Source organism: Plasmodium inui, assembly GCF_000524495.1.
Source record: "Plasmodium inui San Antonio 1 unplaced genomic scaffold supercont1.3, whole genome shotgun sequence".
Lineage (NCBI taxonomy): Eukaryota > Apicomplexa > Aconoidasida > Haemosporida > Plasmodiidae > Plasmodium > Plasmodium inui.
This window is the reverse complement of record NW_008481837.1, coordinates 698,038-717,908: the sequence shown is the minus strand read 5'-3', so window position 1 is coordinate 717,908 and position 19,871 is coordinate 698,038. Positions and strand designations below refer to the sequence as shown.

General features: G+C 36.6%; 2 protein-coding genes across 2 annotated transcripts; one reads left to right on the top strand and one right to left on the bottom strand.

Annotated features, from left to right (window-relative positions):
- Positions 1-663: 663 nt before the first annotated feature.
- C922_00995 (ethanolaminephosphotransferase) lies at positions 664-3,468 on the top strand (the record flags this gene model as incomplete). Its single annotated transcript, XM_008816604.1, has 11 exons — positions 664-798; positions 1,018-1,158; positions 1,293-1,388; positions 1,532-1,594; positions 1,720-1,830; positions 1,943-2,031; positions 2,166-2,234; positions 2,421-2,494; positions 2,672-2,728; positions 2,909-3,003; positions 3,226-3,468. 11 exons carry the CDS (start codon positions 664-666, stop codon positions 3,466-3,468), a joined length of 1,173 nt encoding a protein of 390 aa, XP_008814826.1.
- Positions 3,469-4,969: 1,501 nt separating this feature from the next.
- Positions 4,970-12,844, bottom strand: C922_00994 (PEK protein kinase; the record flags this gene model as incomplete). Its single annotated transcript, XM_008816603.1, has 1 exon — positions 4,970-12,844. One exon carries the CDS (start codon positions 12,842-12,844, stop codon positions 4,970-4,972), a length of 7,875 nt encoding a protein of 2,624 aa, XP_008814825.1.
- Between the last annotated feature and the right edge of the window lie 7,027 nt (positions 12,845-19,871).

Here is a 19,871-nt window from a genome sequence, read left to right as displayed (position 1 = left end):
TCGCCAGTGATCTGATAAGGTGCTTTTAGAGCGCATACGCGCACAAGTCTCGTATAGCACGTGTATATAATTTATATATATATATATCTATATATATATTATGCGTATGTATGCATATAATATTATTACTTATGTATCCACATAAAATTTACCATTATATTTTAAAGCAAGTTCTTCCCAAGTTCTGCGCAAGTTTCTGTGCCTATTTTTCTTTTTTCCTTTACAATAACTTTTGTTTTATACGTGTCGTTCAAGTTCACATTTTTCTTAAACGCTTAGCCATTTTTTTTCATGTTCACGTTTTTTACCCCTTGGTCATTTTATTTAAACGGTATTTACCCATTTAAGCTAAAAAAAAAAAAAATTTAGGTCGAAGATTTTTTTAAAAATACATAACATAGCGAAAATATTTTAATAAAATTAATAGAAAAACATTATGAGAGTAAAAATAAAATATTAGTATATAATCTCCTAAGTAGTTCTCCTTTCCTTTTTATAAGGTTTGCGTGTTTTAATGAAAAAATGAGAAAGTTACATGTTAGCATTTTCAAGTGACATGACATTTTGCATATTTTATTTTTTCATTTTTCTGTACAATAATATATATAAACCTTACTTATATATTTTTATATATTTGTTCATATCGTGCGCGTGTTGACCAAGATGGGGATCTTTTTAAGGTTAAATAAAGGCGTTTACGCTAACTGTAAATCGTATGTTTATAAGCATAGTGGACATTCGCTACTCGATAGCATTTTTGACGCATACTGGAACCTTTGCATGAAGCTGGTCCCCAAGGTAATGCAGCTCCCCAGTTCGTCTGCCCTCCAGATTCACTATCGAGTCCTTCTTTGCGCATGCGTTTGTTCTTTGATGTAGTAACGATTATGTCTCTGCCCCGTTGATACCCCATCGCTACCCCCATTCCTGTATCTTTAACCATACCGCCAATATGCGCAATTTCGTACATTTTCATTTCATCTCATCTCTTTCTTCGCTCCCCCCCTTTTTTTTTAGTCAGTAACAGCTAATTTTTTGACACTCCTAGGGTTCTTATGCTCCACGGTGGCGTTTTTTCTCATGTACCTTTTTGACCTGTCCAACAAGAAAAATGATTACATATACTTATACATAGCGTTATTTTTGTTCCTGTACCAAGTAAGACTCGATCGATTTCTGCAGTACCGCACAGTGGCACCTTTTTTGCTGCACTGCGATGGGCTCATTTTGGTTTCCCAACCATGTTCCCATACATTGCTAAATTTGCGCCCCCTTTTTCCTTTCCCCTGTAGACATTCGATGCGCTGGACGGAAAACAAGCAAGAAGAACAAACACGAGTTCCCCCCTGGGGCAGCTGTTTGACCACGGATGTGACGCTATAATATCGGTATGCTCCCCCTTTTAGTGATCGGACACCACCGTTGTCTATTGTCAATTAGCTTATCTTGTTACCTACTAATTTTATTACATCTTTATCGTTTAATTCATTGCCCCTCACCGCTCATCTTCATCTCTTTTTTTCCCCTTCAGTCATTGTTCATTTTTATTGTTGGAAAAGGCGCGAGCATTCCAAAGGGATTACTTTTCTATTTTGTAATTATTAAATTGGATTAACAGATATAGGAACATAAAAAATAAAAAGAAAAAAACACAAGTGGAAGCATGGAAGCATACATATATCTCTACCTTCCTATTTCCCCCATTCTTCTCATTTCCAGATATTGGCTGGAGTTCAGTTGCAAACATTCATGTTTTCTTGGATGGAGCATTATATGAAAGTGTACAACACGTCCATGGCTGCCTTGGGACTCACGGAATCGCATGTCATGGTAAAAGGGGAAAAAAATAACAAACAAATGGGAGAGGTTTTTTATCTCCATTCATTTGTTTTGCGTATTTACATACATTTGCCTTATTGCTACTTTTGCTTTCTTTTTGAAGGTCATATCGGTGTGCATTCTTCGCGGATTAAAAGGAGCGGCACTATTTGACAAGACAACACTGAAAGATTTATTACCAGGGAACCTTCGGTTCGGATATACAAAATGGGGGAAAAATGAAAAGAAAAATCCATATCTCCTTAATCAAAAAGTTGCATACATTGTTTTAAACACATTTTATATTTATCACTTTTCTCCTTTTTTCTTCGTTTTTCCCTATTCAGCGCGCTTTTGGGCAGAGCTGCCTTAAGCATAAAATTCACCCACATCATTGTAATCCCAGTGTTTTTTTTGTAAGGAAAAAATGAGGAAAATGTGCCCCGTTTGATTAGCTAACATCTGTCAACATAAGAACGAGTGTCCGCGCATGCTTTCCCAAAATGAGCATCCACCGAAAGAGCCCCCTGCGGGTTGTGTGGTAATTTGGTGCGAGTTTGCCAACTTACAAATTGTTTATCTTTTTTTTTTTTCCTTCCCAGCCTTATACTCACCATCGCGAGAAGCACCTACGTGGGATTACAGACGGCTAAGAAAAAGAGAAAAGAAGCCGCAAGTGAGTTCCAATCAGCGAAAAGCGCAGCTTGTGATTACGTTACATATAAATGAGTTACATATGAGTTATATTTCACTTACATATAAATGCGTTGTAACGAAGGCCACGATTTTGTTTTAAAAATTTTGAAATTTCCGTCTCCCTCATTTTTACACTTTTTTCTTCCTTTTTTTCCAGTCCAATTGATCATCTTCTACGTCTTTGTGCTGGTGCAGTACTACTTCTACCACACAAGTAAGAAGCGAAATGAAAACAACGGAAGGGGAAAGAGCAATGGGAAGGAAGTGGAGCAAAAGACCACGCTTTTATCGTGAAAATTAACAGAGTTTTAAATTTATCTTTTAAGAATTTGCCTCACTTTGTCGCACAAAACCGATACCCACATGTGTGTTTCTTTCTTTTTTTTTTTTGCAGCCTTAACGGTCAAAAATGAACTCCTTTGCTACACAATAATAGCATTGTTCTCATCCTTCTACACCCTGCACATGAATATGTCCACCGTGTTAAAGGTAATTTTATTTTATGGACAGTGAGAGAATGTAGACATATGCATATATATATGCACATGTGTTTGTGTGCAGCAATTGAAACCATTTCTCTCAACGTGGTGCTTAAAAAAAAAAAACGTAGCTGAGTAAATAAGCCAGTATATGTCAAAATTACCTTTCGTGATTAATCCCCCTTCACGTGTAACATATTTTTATTTATTTTTTTTTTCCTCCACCTCGCAGACCAAAATGGACTCCCTCCCTATCCCCATCATCTTCTACTACGTTTGCATTACATTGCTATTTACTAAGCGCACATTCAAACATCACATTTTAAAAATGGCAGTTTTTAACGAAACGTACATATTATACTACATGATGGTATTTGGCTTCGTTTACTTGTTTGATTATACGTACACCATAGTAGGAAACATTTGCAAAGAGCTCAACATCACCTTCCTGTTCAACAAGAAGAAAAGAAAATGAGCGCGAAATGGGCCTAAAAATGAATAGAAATAAGTACCAATAAACAGCAGTGAACAGCAGTGAGCATTAACGAGCTTTGCCTATTTTAGACATATATGATCCAACCTTATGTGCGCTCTCTGCCGATCTTTTCCTTTTTGGCTTTTTCAACCCTTATCACAAGTGCCTGTATCTGCACATATATGCATGCATGTATATAAATTTTTAATCTGCAGCATTTTAAATCTGACCCTTTTTTTTTTTTTCTTATTTTACGTGTTTTTTGAAATTGGCACAAAAAGGAATAGTTACATTTAGCAATATGCCTAGGTGCTGTGTTTATACATGTATAGGTACCTATGTCATATGTGCATGTGCGAGTGGATCTTCACGAAATAAATGAAAGGGATTGCTAAAAAAGACGCTTCATTTCTCCACTTGGTGCATTTTATTTGTTGCCGCATGAATAGTTATTATATATATATATATGTGCGTTGTGCTGTCCAAACCATGTCATGTCATGTGTGTATTTATGCGTATGTGTGTGCACAAACGTATGCATATATATGTATATATCCAAATTTTACTTCACTTTTAACTCACCTTTGAAATAAGAGGATCATGTCGTGAATCACTAATTCTCATATTTATGAAACCATGACGAAATGACTTGTTAAATTGTGCGATCATCACGGTGATGATAATTCTTCGCAAATTGTTAGCTTAACTGGTTGAAGCGGGAGCGCCATGGTATGCGACGTCGTCCCTATAAACAGCGCATTTTCCGGCTCCTCATTTTCACCACACTGGAACGTGTGACGTATGAGTAACCCGTGTACCATAAACAGGTTGAACAAATGAACGGCCCTTTTTGTGAACAAATTCGGGTCCTTCCTCTGCTACATGTGCGTGTTAATTCGTTATGCACATGACTAGGTACATTCGTTTGTTTCGGTTTGTTTTATTTTTTATTTTTGTCGTCTAAATTTTTAGCAAGATGGAAAAAAAAAAAAAAAATAAAAACCATATGACACATGGTATAAAAAACACAATGCGCGATATGCAACACACAGGAGCTGCTCACCTGAGAGGCACATTGCGCTATAACAATGAACAATCTAGACAGTGTTATAACTTAACTGCAATATTGGTGAAAAAGAAAAAAAATACGGGGAAATGAAAGCCAAACGTGGGTAGACTCTCTTGGGAGAGCGGGGGGGTATTTTCTCATGAGAGTCGAAATACAAATGATAAAAAAGAGGTACTCAACAGTGCCTGCAGTGGTCGACAATTAGACGTAAGTAACGTTATGCGCGTGCAGACATGCGTGCATTTATGCACAGTAAATGACAATGTGCCACCGTTTTATAATTTGTAATTTAATTAAAAAGGAGAGCTCGAAAAAAAAAAACAATAATAAAAAATAACAAAACGTGAAAATAAAATATGGGGGCAAAATACACAAAACAGTTCAAAATGGTGTAAAAGAAAAAAAAAAGCAAACAGGTGTGTATTAGTAAATTTAACTGGGCCAATCGGGGCTCGTTCCATTTAGCGAACTTCCCTTGTTCTCAATAGTTGTGCCGTTACGACTGTCGCTGTTTTTGTTAAAACAACTTTTATCGTCAACGTTGTTATTTAAGAGGATTTTGTCTGTTTTGGTGTTGCTGGCGCCGTTGCTAGTGGTTTTGTAACCGTTCAAATTGTTTCCATTATCGTCCTTGCCATCCATATTATCCCTATCATCCCTTCCATTCTTCTCAACCTTGTCATCCCCAGCGGAGATGCGGCACTTCTGCCCCACCCCCGGAGGGAAATAAGTCGAGTCGTCATTGTTAATATCACTGAAACTGAAGGCAAAGTCGGTTAAATGAGGATCCAAGAGCACCTTAATTTTGCTATACAAGTCTGCAGCCGAAGGTCTATCCGCTGGGTTTGGCTTGGACATTTGTAGCATCAAAATGTACCATGGATTTAAATGAATTTTCACATAATCCGGAACGGCATAGTAATTCCTAAAGTCATTTAATCGTTTGTATCTTTCCATTATCGTATTAAATCGTGGGCACAGCAACTCTAGTAATATTAGCGCAGCGCTGTATATGTCTGCCTTTTCATCACATAAGGCACCTCCTTCTGGGGCCGTATACCCTGGAGTGCCTATAATTTGTCCTTTCAATGAAATTTGGCTAGTTATGGTATTATGGTTAACATCCGTGTAGATGTTATCCTTAAAAGTGTCTATATTGTTTAAATCCTTTTCTCTTTTTTTTTCTTCAATAAATCGCACTAATCCAAGATCCCCAATTTTTAATGTGTATGTATCTGGATCCACAAAAATATTTTCTGGTTTTAGGTCTCTGTGGATAAAGCACGTGGAATGGATGTCCTTCAACCCTTTAATTAGCTGCTTAAACAAATCAAATTCTAGCGGGTGCTTCATATTTTTGTCTCGGTAGGTAAAATGCAAAGGCTTATCACTTCTTGTCGATCTATCTAGCCACTTACGTAGTGTGTAGCCCTTGCAGAGCTCCATTTGTAGTAGCAGTACGATGGAAAATTCTGGCGCCACAATTTTTTTCTTATAAGTTTTTATTTTGTCGGCATTTCCTTTATTAGCTAATTCTTCATTTTTTTCATTTTTTCCGTTTTTTTCGTTTTCTTCGCTTTCTTCCTTTGCTTCCTTTTCTTCCTTTTTTTGCTTTTCTTCCTTTTTTGCCTTTTCTACATTTCCTTCATTTTTTATTTTTTCCTTATTTTTATTATTAATATTTTCTTCTTTCTGGATGTGCTGGAATGGTTCGTTCCTGGCAAGAGACTCCTGTTCCTTGCAGTTTTCCCTTTTATTCATACCGTTTTCCACTTCAGTATATTTTTTCTTGGCGCTGGTTATTAATATGTTCTCTATTTTGGGGCTCTTGGTTGGATGTGTTTCTTCCCCTCGTGTCTGTAGATCTTTGTCTGATGCGTCGTAATCCTTGTTGCTTTGCTGGCTGGTCTCCGCGCGTTGTGGTGGTTCCGGCTGCTCATGTTTTGCTTTATCTTCTTCGTCGCCCTGAGCGCTTGGAGTTACACCCACTTGTTGCTTGCCGGACGGTGGATCATTATGGTTCAGCGCGTCATTGGTGCGATTACTAGGCTGAGACGTCTTCCCAACCGGGGCTACCTCCTCAATGTGTACGCTCGGTTCGTCATTGTCTGCGAAAACTACCAAGTCTCTATCTTCCTCACTTAGATAGCCACAGCCAAAGGGATCGTACTCTTGAAAACTTGAGTTGAAGGAGGCAGGGTTAAACTTGTCCTGCGCAGTGGACTGCCTCTCATTTCGTCCATTCCGATCCTCATTTTGTCTTTCTCGGTATATAATTTTTTTCTTCTTCTTTTTCCTGTTCTTCTTCTTATTCTTAGCATTGGTATTGGTGTAGACATTATCAGAAAAGTTTTTGTCGCTTAGAAATCTTTTTTTACTCCTGTTTTCATTTCTTTTGGAATTCAGTCCATCATTGTCACTGTAAAAAGTTAAGCTCCGTTCATTCCTCTTCTTTATAACCTTTTTAAAATTTTTTAAATCCCTTTTTTTCTTTTCCCAAGATGATAACTTTTCATAGCTAAGAAGATTATCGCTTTGTTTATTTTTACTGTACATTTTTTTAAAAGAATCTTTGTTATTCTTAACTAAGTTATATATTTCCTTGGGCATGACATGCATGGGGAGAAACTGCGGCTCTTCACACCACCAGGTGTAGTACCGGACAACATGCTTACTGTAGATATCTCTATTAGCTGCAATTTCGCGAAAGTACCTTCTGGAGCTCACATTATCCAACGAACTCACTTTTAGGTAAATAAATTTTACAGCATAGGTTGGAGACCCCGGTTCGAGACGATGCGACACCTTGTACACGGAGCCAAATCCACCCTGACCAATGAGGGAAATATTTTCGAATGTTCTCATAAATCGTCCATTTTCTAAAAAATCCGCCAGTGGAGCATCATACGGAATGTGCGATCTTTGAATTATAGATAAATTTCGTGCACTGGGACTTCTATTATTTATGATTTCATTATTATTTGCAACGTTGCCCAATTTGCCCTTCATTGGGGTGCTCTGCTTATTCGTGTTTACAAGATAGTCATTGCCATTATCGGCATGCTTGGTGTATTTGTTTTTATTTTTTTTCTCCTCATTCGTTTTATTGTCTTCATTAACATGTTTCCTCCCTGCGAGTTTTTTGCCTAAACTGCTCATATGTTCAGCTTGGCTATTTTCATCCTTGTTGGAATGGTCCGAATGTGTGAGGTACTCCTTACTGCTGTTACTGTAGGTATGCTCGTCCGTTTTGGAGCCCACTACTGCTACCGTTTTGTTCATTTTGAGAAGATGGTCTACTAGAGAGTTCTTTTTCATAAATTTTTTATTAAAGTTGGTAAGGAAATTTATAAAATCACTCTTATCAAAATCTTTTTCGTTTATGTGTTTTTCCTTCAAATGGTTATGTTTTCTGTCTTTCTCATTATCGGTGTAGTTCTTCTTGTGATACCTGTTCCCCAATTTGTAGCTGCTTCTAATCCTTTTTTTTACTACGAAGGACTGTTTATCAGTAACATCTTGCGAAGCAGCTCTTCTTCTATACATATAAAACATATTCGATTCGATGATATCTGATTTTATGGTTTCTCTCGATTTGCTTCTGCTCATATTCATGATGGACATGTTAGGCAAGCTATATTTTGAAGATCCACCCCAGTAGCTCTGTGAATCCAAGTTATACTTCCCTTCATTGATATCATAAAATTTGCTATCACTATCGGAGTCTCTGGCATGTTTCGCTAGAATGTCAATTAGGCATGGCTGCTCCTCTAGCTCTTTCAACTTATTCGCTATCTCCCTTTTCATGTGAATGTTTAATTCCATTGGGGTTAAATCGCCGTAATTATCTTTCCCTAAGGAATTTTTCAGCCTTACACGCTCGTCATGTAGCAGGCGATATCTTAACTTTAGTAGATCCTGATCCCTCACATAGTCATCATAATCTTTCAACTTTTTCTTTTTCATAATTACCTTACTACTGCTAGTGTTATTGTTTTTTTTTTTCTTAAACATTCTGTAGATAAACACAAAGGGAACTACAAATATGAGCATAATGGCATAGAACATATTCCAGTACCACCCCTTCTTGTACTTCAACGTTGACACTTCTTTCAGCTCTTGGTTTCGTGAATAGGCAAAGTTCTTTTTTCTCCTTTTTACCAGAAAATTCGCATTATCTGATATCATGTAGTCTGCATCATCATTTGAAAGGTTAAAATCTCGGTTGTTGAAAGCGAATGCGTTTTGTATCACTCTGTACAGGTTGGACAATAACAAGCAGTCGTCCTGACTGATGTAGTTGTTAAATATTTTGTCCCATATGTTCAGCATGGAACAGTAGTCGAAGCATATTTCGTTTTCTTCAAAATACATGTCGATAAATTTATTTATGTATTCACAAATGTGGATGGGTCGCCGCCCCCCTCCCCGTCCAGTCCCATGGCTTCCACCGAGGCTTCCGCTAAATCGGTCGCTAAGACTGCCACTAAAATTGCTGCTAAAACTGTCGCTAAAGCCGCCGCTGAAACTTCCGCCAGAAATGCTACCGTAACCGCCGCTAGGAACACTTCTGTAGCTTCCTCTATCTAGGTCGCTGTAATGCGCGTAATTCAGGTGCCTCCTACTATCCACGCCGGGCAAATAAAGCAAAAACTGCTCCTTGGTCTTCTGATACTCGCGTATCAGCCCCTTCATCTTGTATATATAATTTATAGGTATCTTTTTATTCCTATCATACACAAAAATTATGTTGGACAGAAGGTACCGTATCTCCTTCTCGATTGAAGTTATGCTCACCGATATGTTATTCAATCTGTGCAATAATTTCTTCCCATAATTTATATTTGCATAAAAATTGCAAAAGGTTGTCTCATCATTGTTCTTTACAGAATCGCTAGACGAAAACGGTAGAAAGAGCGTATTTTCCTTCTTAAAATTTAAGGCATTGTAGCTAAAGCCCTTTACATTATCATACCCCGGGAACATTTTGCTATTCTGCTTCATTATCACGTCTAGGGTGAAAATGTTCGATGCATGCTTATACCTGAGCGCAAAAACGGAGGACACTGCCTCGGAGAAAATAAAAATTTTGGACTTTACATTTGAGCCCTCTTGGTTCATTCGCTTCCGCACTGGGCTTCGGCGATCGATTGGTTCATCGGGCCTGTAATGGTGAATCTCATCGACCATCACATCAATCGGCACAGCGCTCTCCACCCTGTGGTCATCATTCCTCTGCACGATGTCGTCGCCCTCCTCGGGCTCACTATGTACGTTCTTCTCAATGCTGTACGCCTTGCTCATTTTGTCCATTTCCATCGGGCGCAGTATCAGCTTGTTCCCTACAATTTCGATAAGCGAATTGATGAATGTCGGATCTTGCTTGTGACTGTCCGTTATGAAAATAGATCCAACGTCGATCCAAGTGGTTATCCATTTTTGTTTCAGCGATTTTTCATCAACAGCTTTTATAATCCACTTAACTATACTTATTTGTAGTTGTCTCTTCTCCGTTTTTCTTCTTCCTCTTTTTCTTCTCTTTTTTTTTTTTTTTTTTTTTCTTCTCCTATTTCTCATTCTTGTAATGTCCAGAAGGTTACTACTATGAGGGTATCTACTTAGCGAACTGGTTCTGTTCAGACTCATGAGGAGCTTTTTGATTACAACCTTTTTCCTTTCCTGTGGATTCTTTCGCAAAACCTTCAAGGTGTACTTCCCCTTCCCCCGGATTTTTTTCTCATCATACTTTTCAGCAATGCTATACTTACTTTTTGATGTGTATCTGTAAAACTCGTTTTCCTCGATGTATTCATTTAGTGCATCGGCCGAGTGCAGCAGTTCGCTGCCTTCTTTATGGCCCAAAAGTGGCTTAGTGATTTTGCCTCCGTGGCTAACATTGATGATGCTACACTTATGGCGTTCCGTTCCTACTACTACTTCGTCCCTTATGGCGTCATTTTGGTATTCGCCCGGGGGGGCTTCGTCACCGCTTGCACTGCTTTCGGCGTAGCGAGGGTTGTCATCGTGATTATCATCGTGGTTGTCATCATGGTCATCATCATGGTCATCATCATGCTCATCATCAGGCTCATCTTCCTGATCGCCATCATAATCATCATCCGCGTGAGTCCGCCCAGGTTGAGCCTCCCCCCACGGACCTTTCACCCCAGGTCCGCCTCTCCCATTGGCGGGCCCGTGCACATCACTCCACTCCGCCGTATGCTCATTTTGCAGTAGTTCGTCGTGCATTCTGGTGGAGTTGCTCTTAACAAACTCCCTGTTCCTGTTGGGTATCGTTTTCTTTTCTTTTTTTACGAGAAGATCTTCCAAACTTTCGTCGTATTTTTTTATGAGCTCCCCTGTGTCATAATCCAAGTTAACGATGCTGGAGTGTCTGGAACCCATAAACACGATATTAGGAAAAAGAGGCGATTTGAAGGGCGAATTATTGACGACATCTTTGATGTTAATATTTAGTGGCATGGCTTCATTATTCTCATTAATGTAAAATAAGTCTCCGCTATAATTTGAGAGCAATCTTTTTGTTATATTTTTATTTCTCTTCAATTTTTCCTCCTGGTAATTTTTTTTCTTCCTACTGCGTCTGGTGCCATCTTTCATAAATTTCTCGTCCTCTTTAAATTCGTCATTTCGGGATAAATTTATTTTTCTCAGATCGAAAAAATTGTTGTAATGTAGCTTCTTCATTGCTCTCCGTTTTAAATTATGATTTGTGCTGTGTTTATTTTTTGCTAGAATATTTTTAAACGGCAGATCATACCTCGCTCCATTCCTAATCGACTTGTATGCACTCCTCCCCTTCTTGTCCTGATCAAAGTTTATGTAGCCTTGGATATTTTCCACTACCTTATGTTTCCAGTAGTATGTCCCATCGGTGGCAACTTTGTATAAAAATCCAGAGGTGTCCAGAACTATCAAGTCATAAATATATATCGCCTCATCATATTTGTACTGGCCATAGAAATATTTATCTCTTTCATATTTTGTTAGATTAATTTGGTTGCTGCTTAAGTGTCCTTTCTGTTGATACGGAAATAGAATATTTTTATTCTCCAAATTGTTACTCCAGGGGAAAATATTCATACGGTTGTTGAACTGCTCATCTTTTACAATTATTATATCGTTTTCCTTTGGCACCGTTTCAATACCGGTGGGTCGGTGTCCTTTTTGATTGCTAAAGAGGGAGGTAACCTCTTCCTCCTTTTTACACATAATCAATTTCGCCTTCTTTTCTACCCCCACAGATGGGTGCTTTGCTTGGGCTGTATCGAAATGGTATGGTTCCCCCTTAGTGGGATGATCACTCGGGGGGTCCACATAACCGTTATTACTTACAATTATGTTTTCGTACGTGTTCCTCATTTCGCTATTGAGGATGCCCCCTTTAAATGACTCACTGTTAACTTCTTCCCTCAGCATCCTTTTCAAAATAGTCCCGGTTTTACCTGGGGGAGAAACACCATACGAGGGAGGACGACAAAGCCATCCATTTGCATATTGGCATTTGAGCTCCTCCCAGTTTCTCATATTATCACCCCATTGGGGTATCTTGCGGTTGACACTTTTCAAGCGAATCGGACGGCCGCGGATATTACTGACGGAATAAGGGTAATTCTCGTCTTCATATAAATTGGGATCATATGAGTTACTACTCCCATGTGTGCTCGCCCTGTGGCTATATTCGCAGCTGTTCCTACCACTGCAGTGGCTGTCTGGAGCGGCCTCGCAAACAGATTTGAACACATCGTTATGCTCCTCATCGTCATACAATGTGCTACTCCTTCCATTTGGGGTCTTAGGGGTGCAAAATAGATCTTGCTCCCTGGGCGAAGGACTCCTAGTATGCAGACGGATCGTCCCATTTGCTCTTCCTTTCTGATGCACATGGTCATACCGTTCAATTTTATTTTTCATACTTCTATAATTATCCATGTTTGTCAGCCGCTCTATGCTTACCATTTTCTCGAATATATTTTTTATGTTGGTTAAAATCGTTTCATTTATTTGATTCTTAAGTATGTAATTCTCGGCAATTTTTTTTCTAAATCTTCTCCTCCTTCTGCCTTCAAGGGGCGAACATTGCTCTTTCCTGACCTTCTTCATGTTGACGTGGTAACGGGTATGCGGGCCGTGGAGGCCATCGGCATAATATAGACCATTTGGAACGCCCCCATTTCCATGATTGCAACTCTCCCCTGGTACCATTTCCACATGATCATATCTTTCATCATCATTATCATCACCATTATGCTGACTTTTTTTTTTCAAATAATTGTAATAACTCATTCTGATGCATATAGTGTCATATTTCTCATCATGCACATATGTTTTAATAAATCCTTGTATATTATCTAGATATATATCCCTCTTAGTAAGACATTAACAACAGAGTGACGAGGTTTGTTCCTTAATGTGACATTCTTTTCTTACGGACAAGAGTGGGCATATATTTTTTGGAAAAAAACAAAAAATAAATTACGCATTGAAGATGGAAAAAAAAAAAATTCCAACTCATTGGAAATTTGTACAATTTTTGTGCAAAATTAAATCAGAATTTACTCAATTTATACAAGGTATTTAACAAAAAAAAAAAAAACTGAGTGAGCCTTTCTTAGTGTACCTTCCTTGTTAGTGTATCTTCCTTCTTTGTGTTCTTCTCTTTCTTTTACAAATTTTACGCATTAAAAATAGGACTCTCTTTTTTCTTACTATTTTTAACGCGCTGCCTCGGAGGTAAATATATGCTCATTTCACAGGACATGTACGGCATGTAGTACTTCTAAACAATTCTCATTTGGTCTGCTAAATGACATATATGTGTACCAATTTTTTTCTGTGAAGATATTGGTGTCTTTTTTTCCCCATACGTATATGTTACACACATTTGTGTGATGATCCCCAAGTCAGTTGTGTATGAGAAGGTTTTATTACGCCTTACATGAACGGTTTATTCTTTAAAATGTACAGAAATATCGCAGACGTAGGATTCTCCTCCGTTCATCTACTCCTTTGCACGTTTATGTTATTCCTCAAAAAAAAAAAAAAGGTTTCCAATCTGCTATACGGTAATTTTCTTCTTTATGGACAATTTATTCCTTTGGGCAATACACAAATGAAAGAGTTACGTAACATAAAGATTGACCAAGTACTTTTTTGCGTCTTCATGGAGAGCAGAAAGAACGGCTAAAACGCTATGGCCGATAATAACTCTGTTATTTATTTCACAGCATAGTGTACATTATGATAACCTCTTCATTACATCTTTCCATAGGACCTTTTCGACGTTGTTAAGAGTCAAAAATTCGCCTCCTCTCTGTGTCTTTTGATAATTGTTTCCGTATACAAATGGGCAATTATTTTTTTAATACGAACGCGTCTCTCATTTCTCTTATGTGTTGCTACGTTGGTCTTTTCCTCTTACAATAATGAATTTCTTTATGATCAAAGAAAAAATGGGTTGGTAGTACTTATAAGGGGTTTGCGCTGATGAAACCCTACCAAGGTATGAACGATTTTTTTTTTTTTTTTTCCTGACAAATGTTTCTGGTGCTATTTTTCTCCTAATATACAATAATATAATAACTTTGTATGGTCATATATATTCAATCTCTCTTTTCCTATGTCTATTATGCTGAAATAACTTCCGATGGGATAATGTAGTTTTCCCCTTAGCATTACATCATCATACATGTGTTATAATTCTGCTAAGAAACATTCTATATATTTCTTCTCCTTTAACACAGAGTGGAGTTGTGGGTGGAAAGGAAATCACCATAAAATAAAAGAATTTTTTTTTTTGTAAAATTCTAATTAGTCGTGTTATTTAATGTATACTCTACATTGAGTTTTTTACGTTCCCTTAAATTATTTATGTAAAAGGGTGAAGATTCTTCTTAAAGGGAAAAATACGTATATGGATTAAGCGGGCGGTATATACATAAAACTGAGCTGTATTAATGGGTGAAGGAAGAAAAAATACTGCTCAGTGGCTGCTTCTCAAAAAGGGGAATGTGTTTTTTTTTATTCTTTAATATACATTTCCAAAATGTGAGCAAAACATGAAAAAATAATGTTTCAATCTGTTATAAAGAAATGATCGAATTTTAAAATATAATTGCCAAAAAAAAATTAATGCTGCCTTCGCCTTTGCTCCTTGCGTTTAATTTTTTATACTCAATCAGTCACTCTGCAAACTCATTGGCGTATGCCTTTTCCAACATTATTTTTTTTTATTAGTCTGCAATAACCCTTTCATTTCTGCTACTTGCAGAATTTGTTCAATCTTTGCAAAGAATTTTTACCAAAATTAATTTCTCTCATCAAGCTTTCTCCTGTGCATTAATTATGCTCTTTCTACTGAGACAGAAACATAGCCGCAAGTAAAAGGAAACGATTCCATATGTATGCTAACATGCTGCATATATAATACATACATAGAACGTACATGTATATAAGCACAAGGTGGGTATATTACTTTCGTAGATTTCTAGCAAAAATCGTGCGCGTAAAAATATAAGAGCTTAAGAGGAAGATGAAAGTGGAAGAAGGATAAAACGAAAATAATTTAAAACGAATGTTAAGTGAAATAACGCAGTAAAAAAATATATATTGTATATCCCTTGCCCATATTATATCCATACAAAAAAACATGAGACTTTAAAAGAAAACAGTACAATTTTTTTTGTTTTACAATGCTTAGGTACTGGCACATGCATATGATTTACGTGTTTTTGACTTTTTCTGTTTCATTGTGGCACATGAAACAAAAAGGCGGCGTACGAGGAACAAATCACAGGGACAAAAAAGGGGTGATAAGGAAAAGTTTACTAGTACACTATGTTGGCTTGAAAGGCTTCGGGAATTTTCATTAACACATGCTGCCATGCTGGTACAGATATGCTTCCACGTAACGTAATTAAAATTTTCTATAAATGTCATTTCTTTTTTTTTTTTTTTTTTGCAAAGTGGTTGGCGATTTTAAAATGAATTGCTTTAAAAGGCACATATGTACACCTTTTTTTTTTCTTTTACGGTTTATATAATTATATACTGGTGTTTTTACACGCTCATGTAATTCCTGTGCCATGTGGCATTCACGTTTACTATAAAGCTGCAAAAAGTAGGGACAGATATAAAAAAAGATGCATGCTCCACATGAGCGTTCTTTGCCACCGCCAACAATTTTTAAGACCATTTAAAAAGCGCATAAATTTTGCTAAACATGCACTTCATACCACCCGCTTAAGTGAACAAAGGGTAAAATCGTTACAGCGTATTTTTGATTTGCTTCATGTCTTTTTAAGAAAAGCACTTAAAATTTTTACCATTTCCGGTCCTATGTTGAAGGAAAAGAACCTTTTTTTTGCGTATTTTTCTCGCGTCCATAATGAAGAAATTTTATTTAAAATTCTTTTTTTTTTAATTTTTATAAAAAAACATACATGTCGGCCTCCTCCCAAATATTTTAATCACCACCGCAACCTCTTTAATGAAATGTTTTTATGTTCGTAAGGTATTAGCCGTTTGTCCCTTCCTTTGGCTAGATGAAAGGCATTTTTCAAAACGTGAAAGTTGCAGATAAGCAAAATGCGTGGCAGTCTGTTCTAATTTTTCCCCGAATAAATAGGAAAAAATTGCATATACAAAACTTAACATAAAAGCGCGTTTCAACAATATATCACCATATAACGTAACACTTCACCTTTTCGCAATGTTCATGTTTTTTTTTTGTACTAGTTACACCATCCAGAATTAGTAAGCTTCATTTAAGCTACTGAAACACTTAAATATTGCTGCACCCATAAAGGGGAAATAACAATTGGGATTTTACAATTGGTTTTATACACGTGCAGTAATATTTGCACGTGTGCAATTTTCGCACGCAGTTTTTACATCTAGATGGAAGGGGACTGTGTTCATCTATGGCAGCCAACAAACCCTTTACGCTTGAAGCAGGTGTTCATTAGTGTCATTACACCGGCATTTCTGCGCCTCTTTTAATCTGTCAAGGCAGATTCATTTTTACAACAGGGGCATGATCATTTTGTAGTTTTACACGCGCGATGTGCGTACACCTTAAAATATGCTATTCTATTAAACTCTGTGAAACGTAAAAGTGTGACGCGTTTTTTGTTATCATACCTCCCTTTGGAACAAGATCCACTTATCGGTTCGTTTATGCAGGGTCTATCTGCACCTTTTGCACCTCTTGCAAAAGTCACAAACGATTTTCATCTCTTTAATTTGTGCCACATTGCACTATTTTTTAGACGGAAAAAAGAAAGGTTACAAAATATGGTTACCCTTTTTCAGGATGTGAATACAAAAAGAATGGTCTACAAAATTAGAAATATTTAAGGATTGCCGCAGCATATGAAGAAAATTGAGAACTGTGGTGCGGGTTTTTGAACAAATATCTTCTTCTTGGGAGGACGCGAAACCATTAACATGTATTCTCCAGCACTTTCTACGTGCTCCATCTCTCCAAAGATAAGCATGCAGAATAACCCACCAAGTAGCTTAATCCTTTTTTTTTAACACTACTGCGATAAGAAAGGCACAGATGGGTATTTCATAATTTTGTTGCATATTAAAAATTTTTGCCTTTTTTGTAAACACAAAATGATCACACGTTGTATGGAAATGCTTCCTTTTAAAAGAAAATCGTTTAACGCAAAACGAATTCTGCGGAGCTTCCCCTGAGCCATTGGTTCGCAGCACAAAGTGATGTATAACAATTTCACACACAACATCTTATGCAGGCTTCAAAAAATATTCCATTGCTGTGTAAAAAAAAAAATATATTCATACGTTTCAAGAAATTAGCCGGGCATTGTACCCCCCCTGGGGGAGGCATCAGCACTGGTGTCATATATTTTTTTTTTCACTTTTTGAACGTCTACACTTTTTTGCACAACGCGCTTTTCCAAACAGTGGATAAATTGGGATGTTGTTAAAAATTAAAAAAATTTACAAAAGCATTCACTCCAAGATGTGCATGTAATTTTAAGAAGCAATAATTTTTCATTAAGCCAGGTAGGTATCAAGGAGATAGTCAAATGTCCCTTAGCATGCTGTTATTTCTTCGGACAACCACTTTGAAATGGCCTAATATAGCAGTACTTGCATGTATCACAATAAAAAATGCTAAATAGGTATCTTTCCCTTTTTTTTCTTTTTTCCATCTTGTTCATTTTTGTAGCTTCCTTTTTAAGCTTTAACCCTTTTTGGCTTTTTTTTTCCCCCACCACTGTTTCCTTATTCGTATTAACCATTTTCAAATGGAAAAAAAAAAAAAAAAATGAATTTAAGCTTGACGTACATAATTTCCCCTCCATTTGATCTAGCTTTTTTTTCCACGCTTAGCAGCCCGTAAAGAAAAAGAAAAAAAAATTAAAACTTGTACGTTCTACAATTGCAGAATTTCAAAGCATTCAATATCCACTGTCGTAATATTTCAAGAAAAATGCTACACAGAACAAATGGGTTTTTCTGAAAAGTAGACATATAATACCCCTCATTGTTATTCCCTTTTATGTGGCAAACTTGGCAAATGATACGAAAAAATATCCATCTGTATTTTTCCTTTTTCCAAGAGGTCATGCATGACAGACAGCTTAAATTGTCCATTAAAAAAAAAAAAAAAAATTGGTCATGTGCAATATTATTAATGGTGCTTGAAAAAAAAAAATCTAAATCACGCAATTTTTCATAAATAATATAAACAAAATGTTGACTTTTAAAAATTTTACAATATTTCTACAAATTTTATCATAACAACGAATGTATTTGTATCACATAAATTTTATATGCATGTGTATGTTTTTTTTTAAAGGCATATATTGGTTGTTTTCCGTTTTTACATCATTTTGATTTTTGCCTTTAAACGTTAAAAGTTTGTATTTGTCACAAATTTGACACTCAAAAAATTTATGAACAGCCAAAATATATATTCCAATTATTCGCTGTTCATACTTTTTTGAAATAATAAAAAAAAACAGCAGCTGAGTTCAATTCTATTTTTTTTTTTTTTTTGTTTTCCCAGATTTCGCTGCGCAGAAAATGTCTAAAAAAATATGTTCATCATTTTTGACAACTGCATTTTATAGGATATGAATTGTTCCTTTCACTTTTGAAGTGTGTTTTAAAATAATATGATTGTGAAGTGTTTCCAGTTTCACTTTTATTTTCCTTAACTTTGTCTGCACGTTTTTTTATATGTGCCAAGAATTACGCAAAAAACGTATGTACATGATAGAATAATAAATATTTATTGTTCTTATGGGTGCACTCAATTAACATGTTGCACACTTGTACGCACACCTGATATTGTTAATTGTACACACAGAAATTTGAACTTTTTAATAAATCATGGATGGATAAAAATATTTCTTTAACACACATGATATGTTTCCTAAATGCTGAACGGACAGAACGTTGTATATTACACCAGATCAGAATTGTATGTAATGATATTGTTTTCCTCTCTGTCGCACAATTTGGTCACAAAATATGAGTATATTTTGTGCGTGTATGTCTGTATACACGTATATACACATATTCGTGTAATATGCATCTCGCAGACATGAAGACTCACAAAATATTTGCGTACGTAGTTACATGAACATATGTAACGCCACAAGTTCACATATGTTGCACACCAAGAAATAGAGAAAAAAAAAAAACAAAATAAAAAAAATGAAAACCTATCTGCCCTGTGTTTTAGTGGTCCACGTGTTACACAAATTTCGGTTTATGTTGTTTGTTCTTTCGCAGATGGTTGTGCGCAGTGTTTAATATTTTTCCCGGACATATGCATACGTACATGCGTCGTATGGACACACGTGTATGTATATTCATCCCAAATTTGTTCACACCTGCGCGTTTGTATATACACATGTGGCACATTTGTATATATTGCGTCGCCCCTGTTTTTTGTTTTATTTTTTCAATATATTTTTAATTCCTTCACTTTAAACATTTCAAGGGATGACGCGGGAACACAGACATCCCTGAAAAATGAAATTAATCGAGTACAATCATTTGTAGCATTACTAGTTAGAAGCTTTTTGCCCATCCCCCTTCACATTCATAGTGTTCATTTTAGCACGTCGCTTAAACAATTAGTAACTATGTGGTCATGATTTATGCTTTGTTTTATGTGTCTTACCAACCGCCGTTTTTTTTTTCGTCCTTTTTCAACGTTTTTATTTCCTTTTTTTTGTGTCTTTTTTCCGTCCTTCCCCCCGTCACACCGGTAGTTTCTCAATATATGTGTATCCTTAGCGTAGTTTAATTGCCCAACATAGTAAGA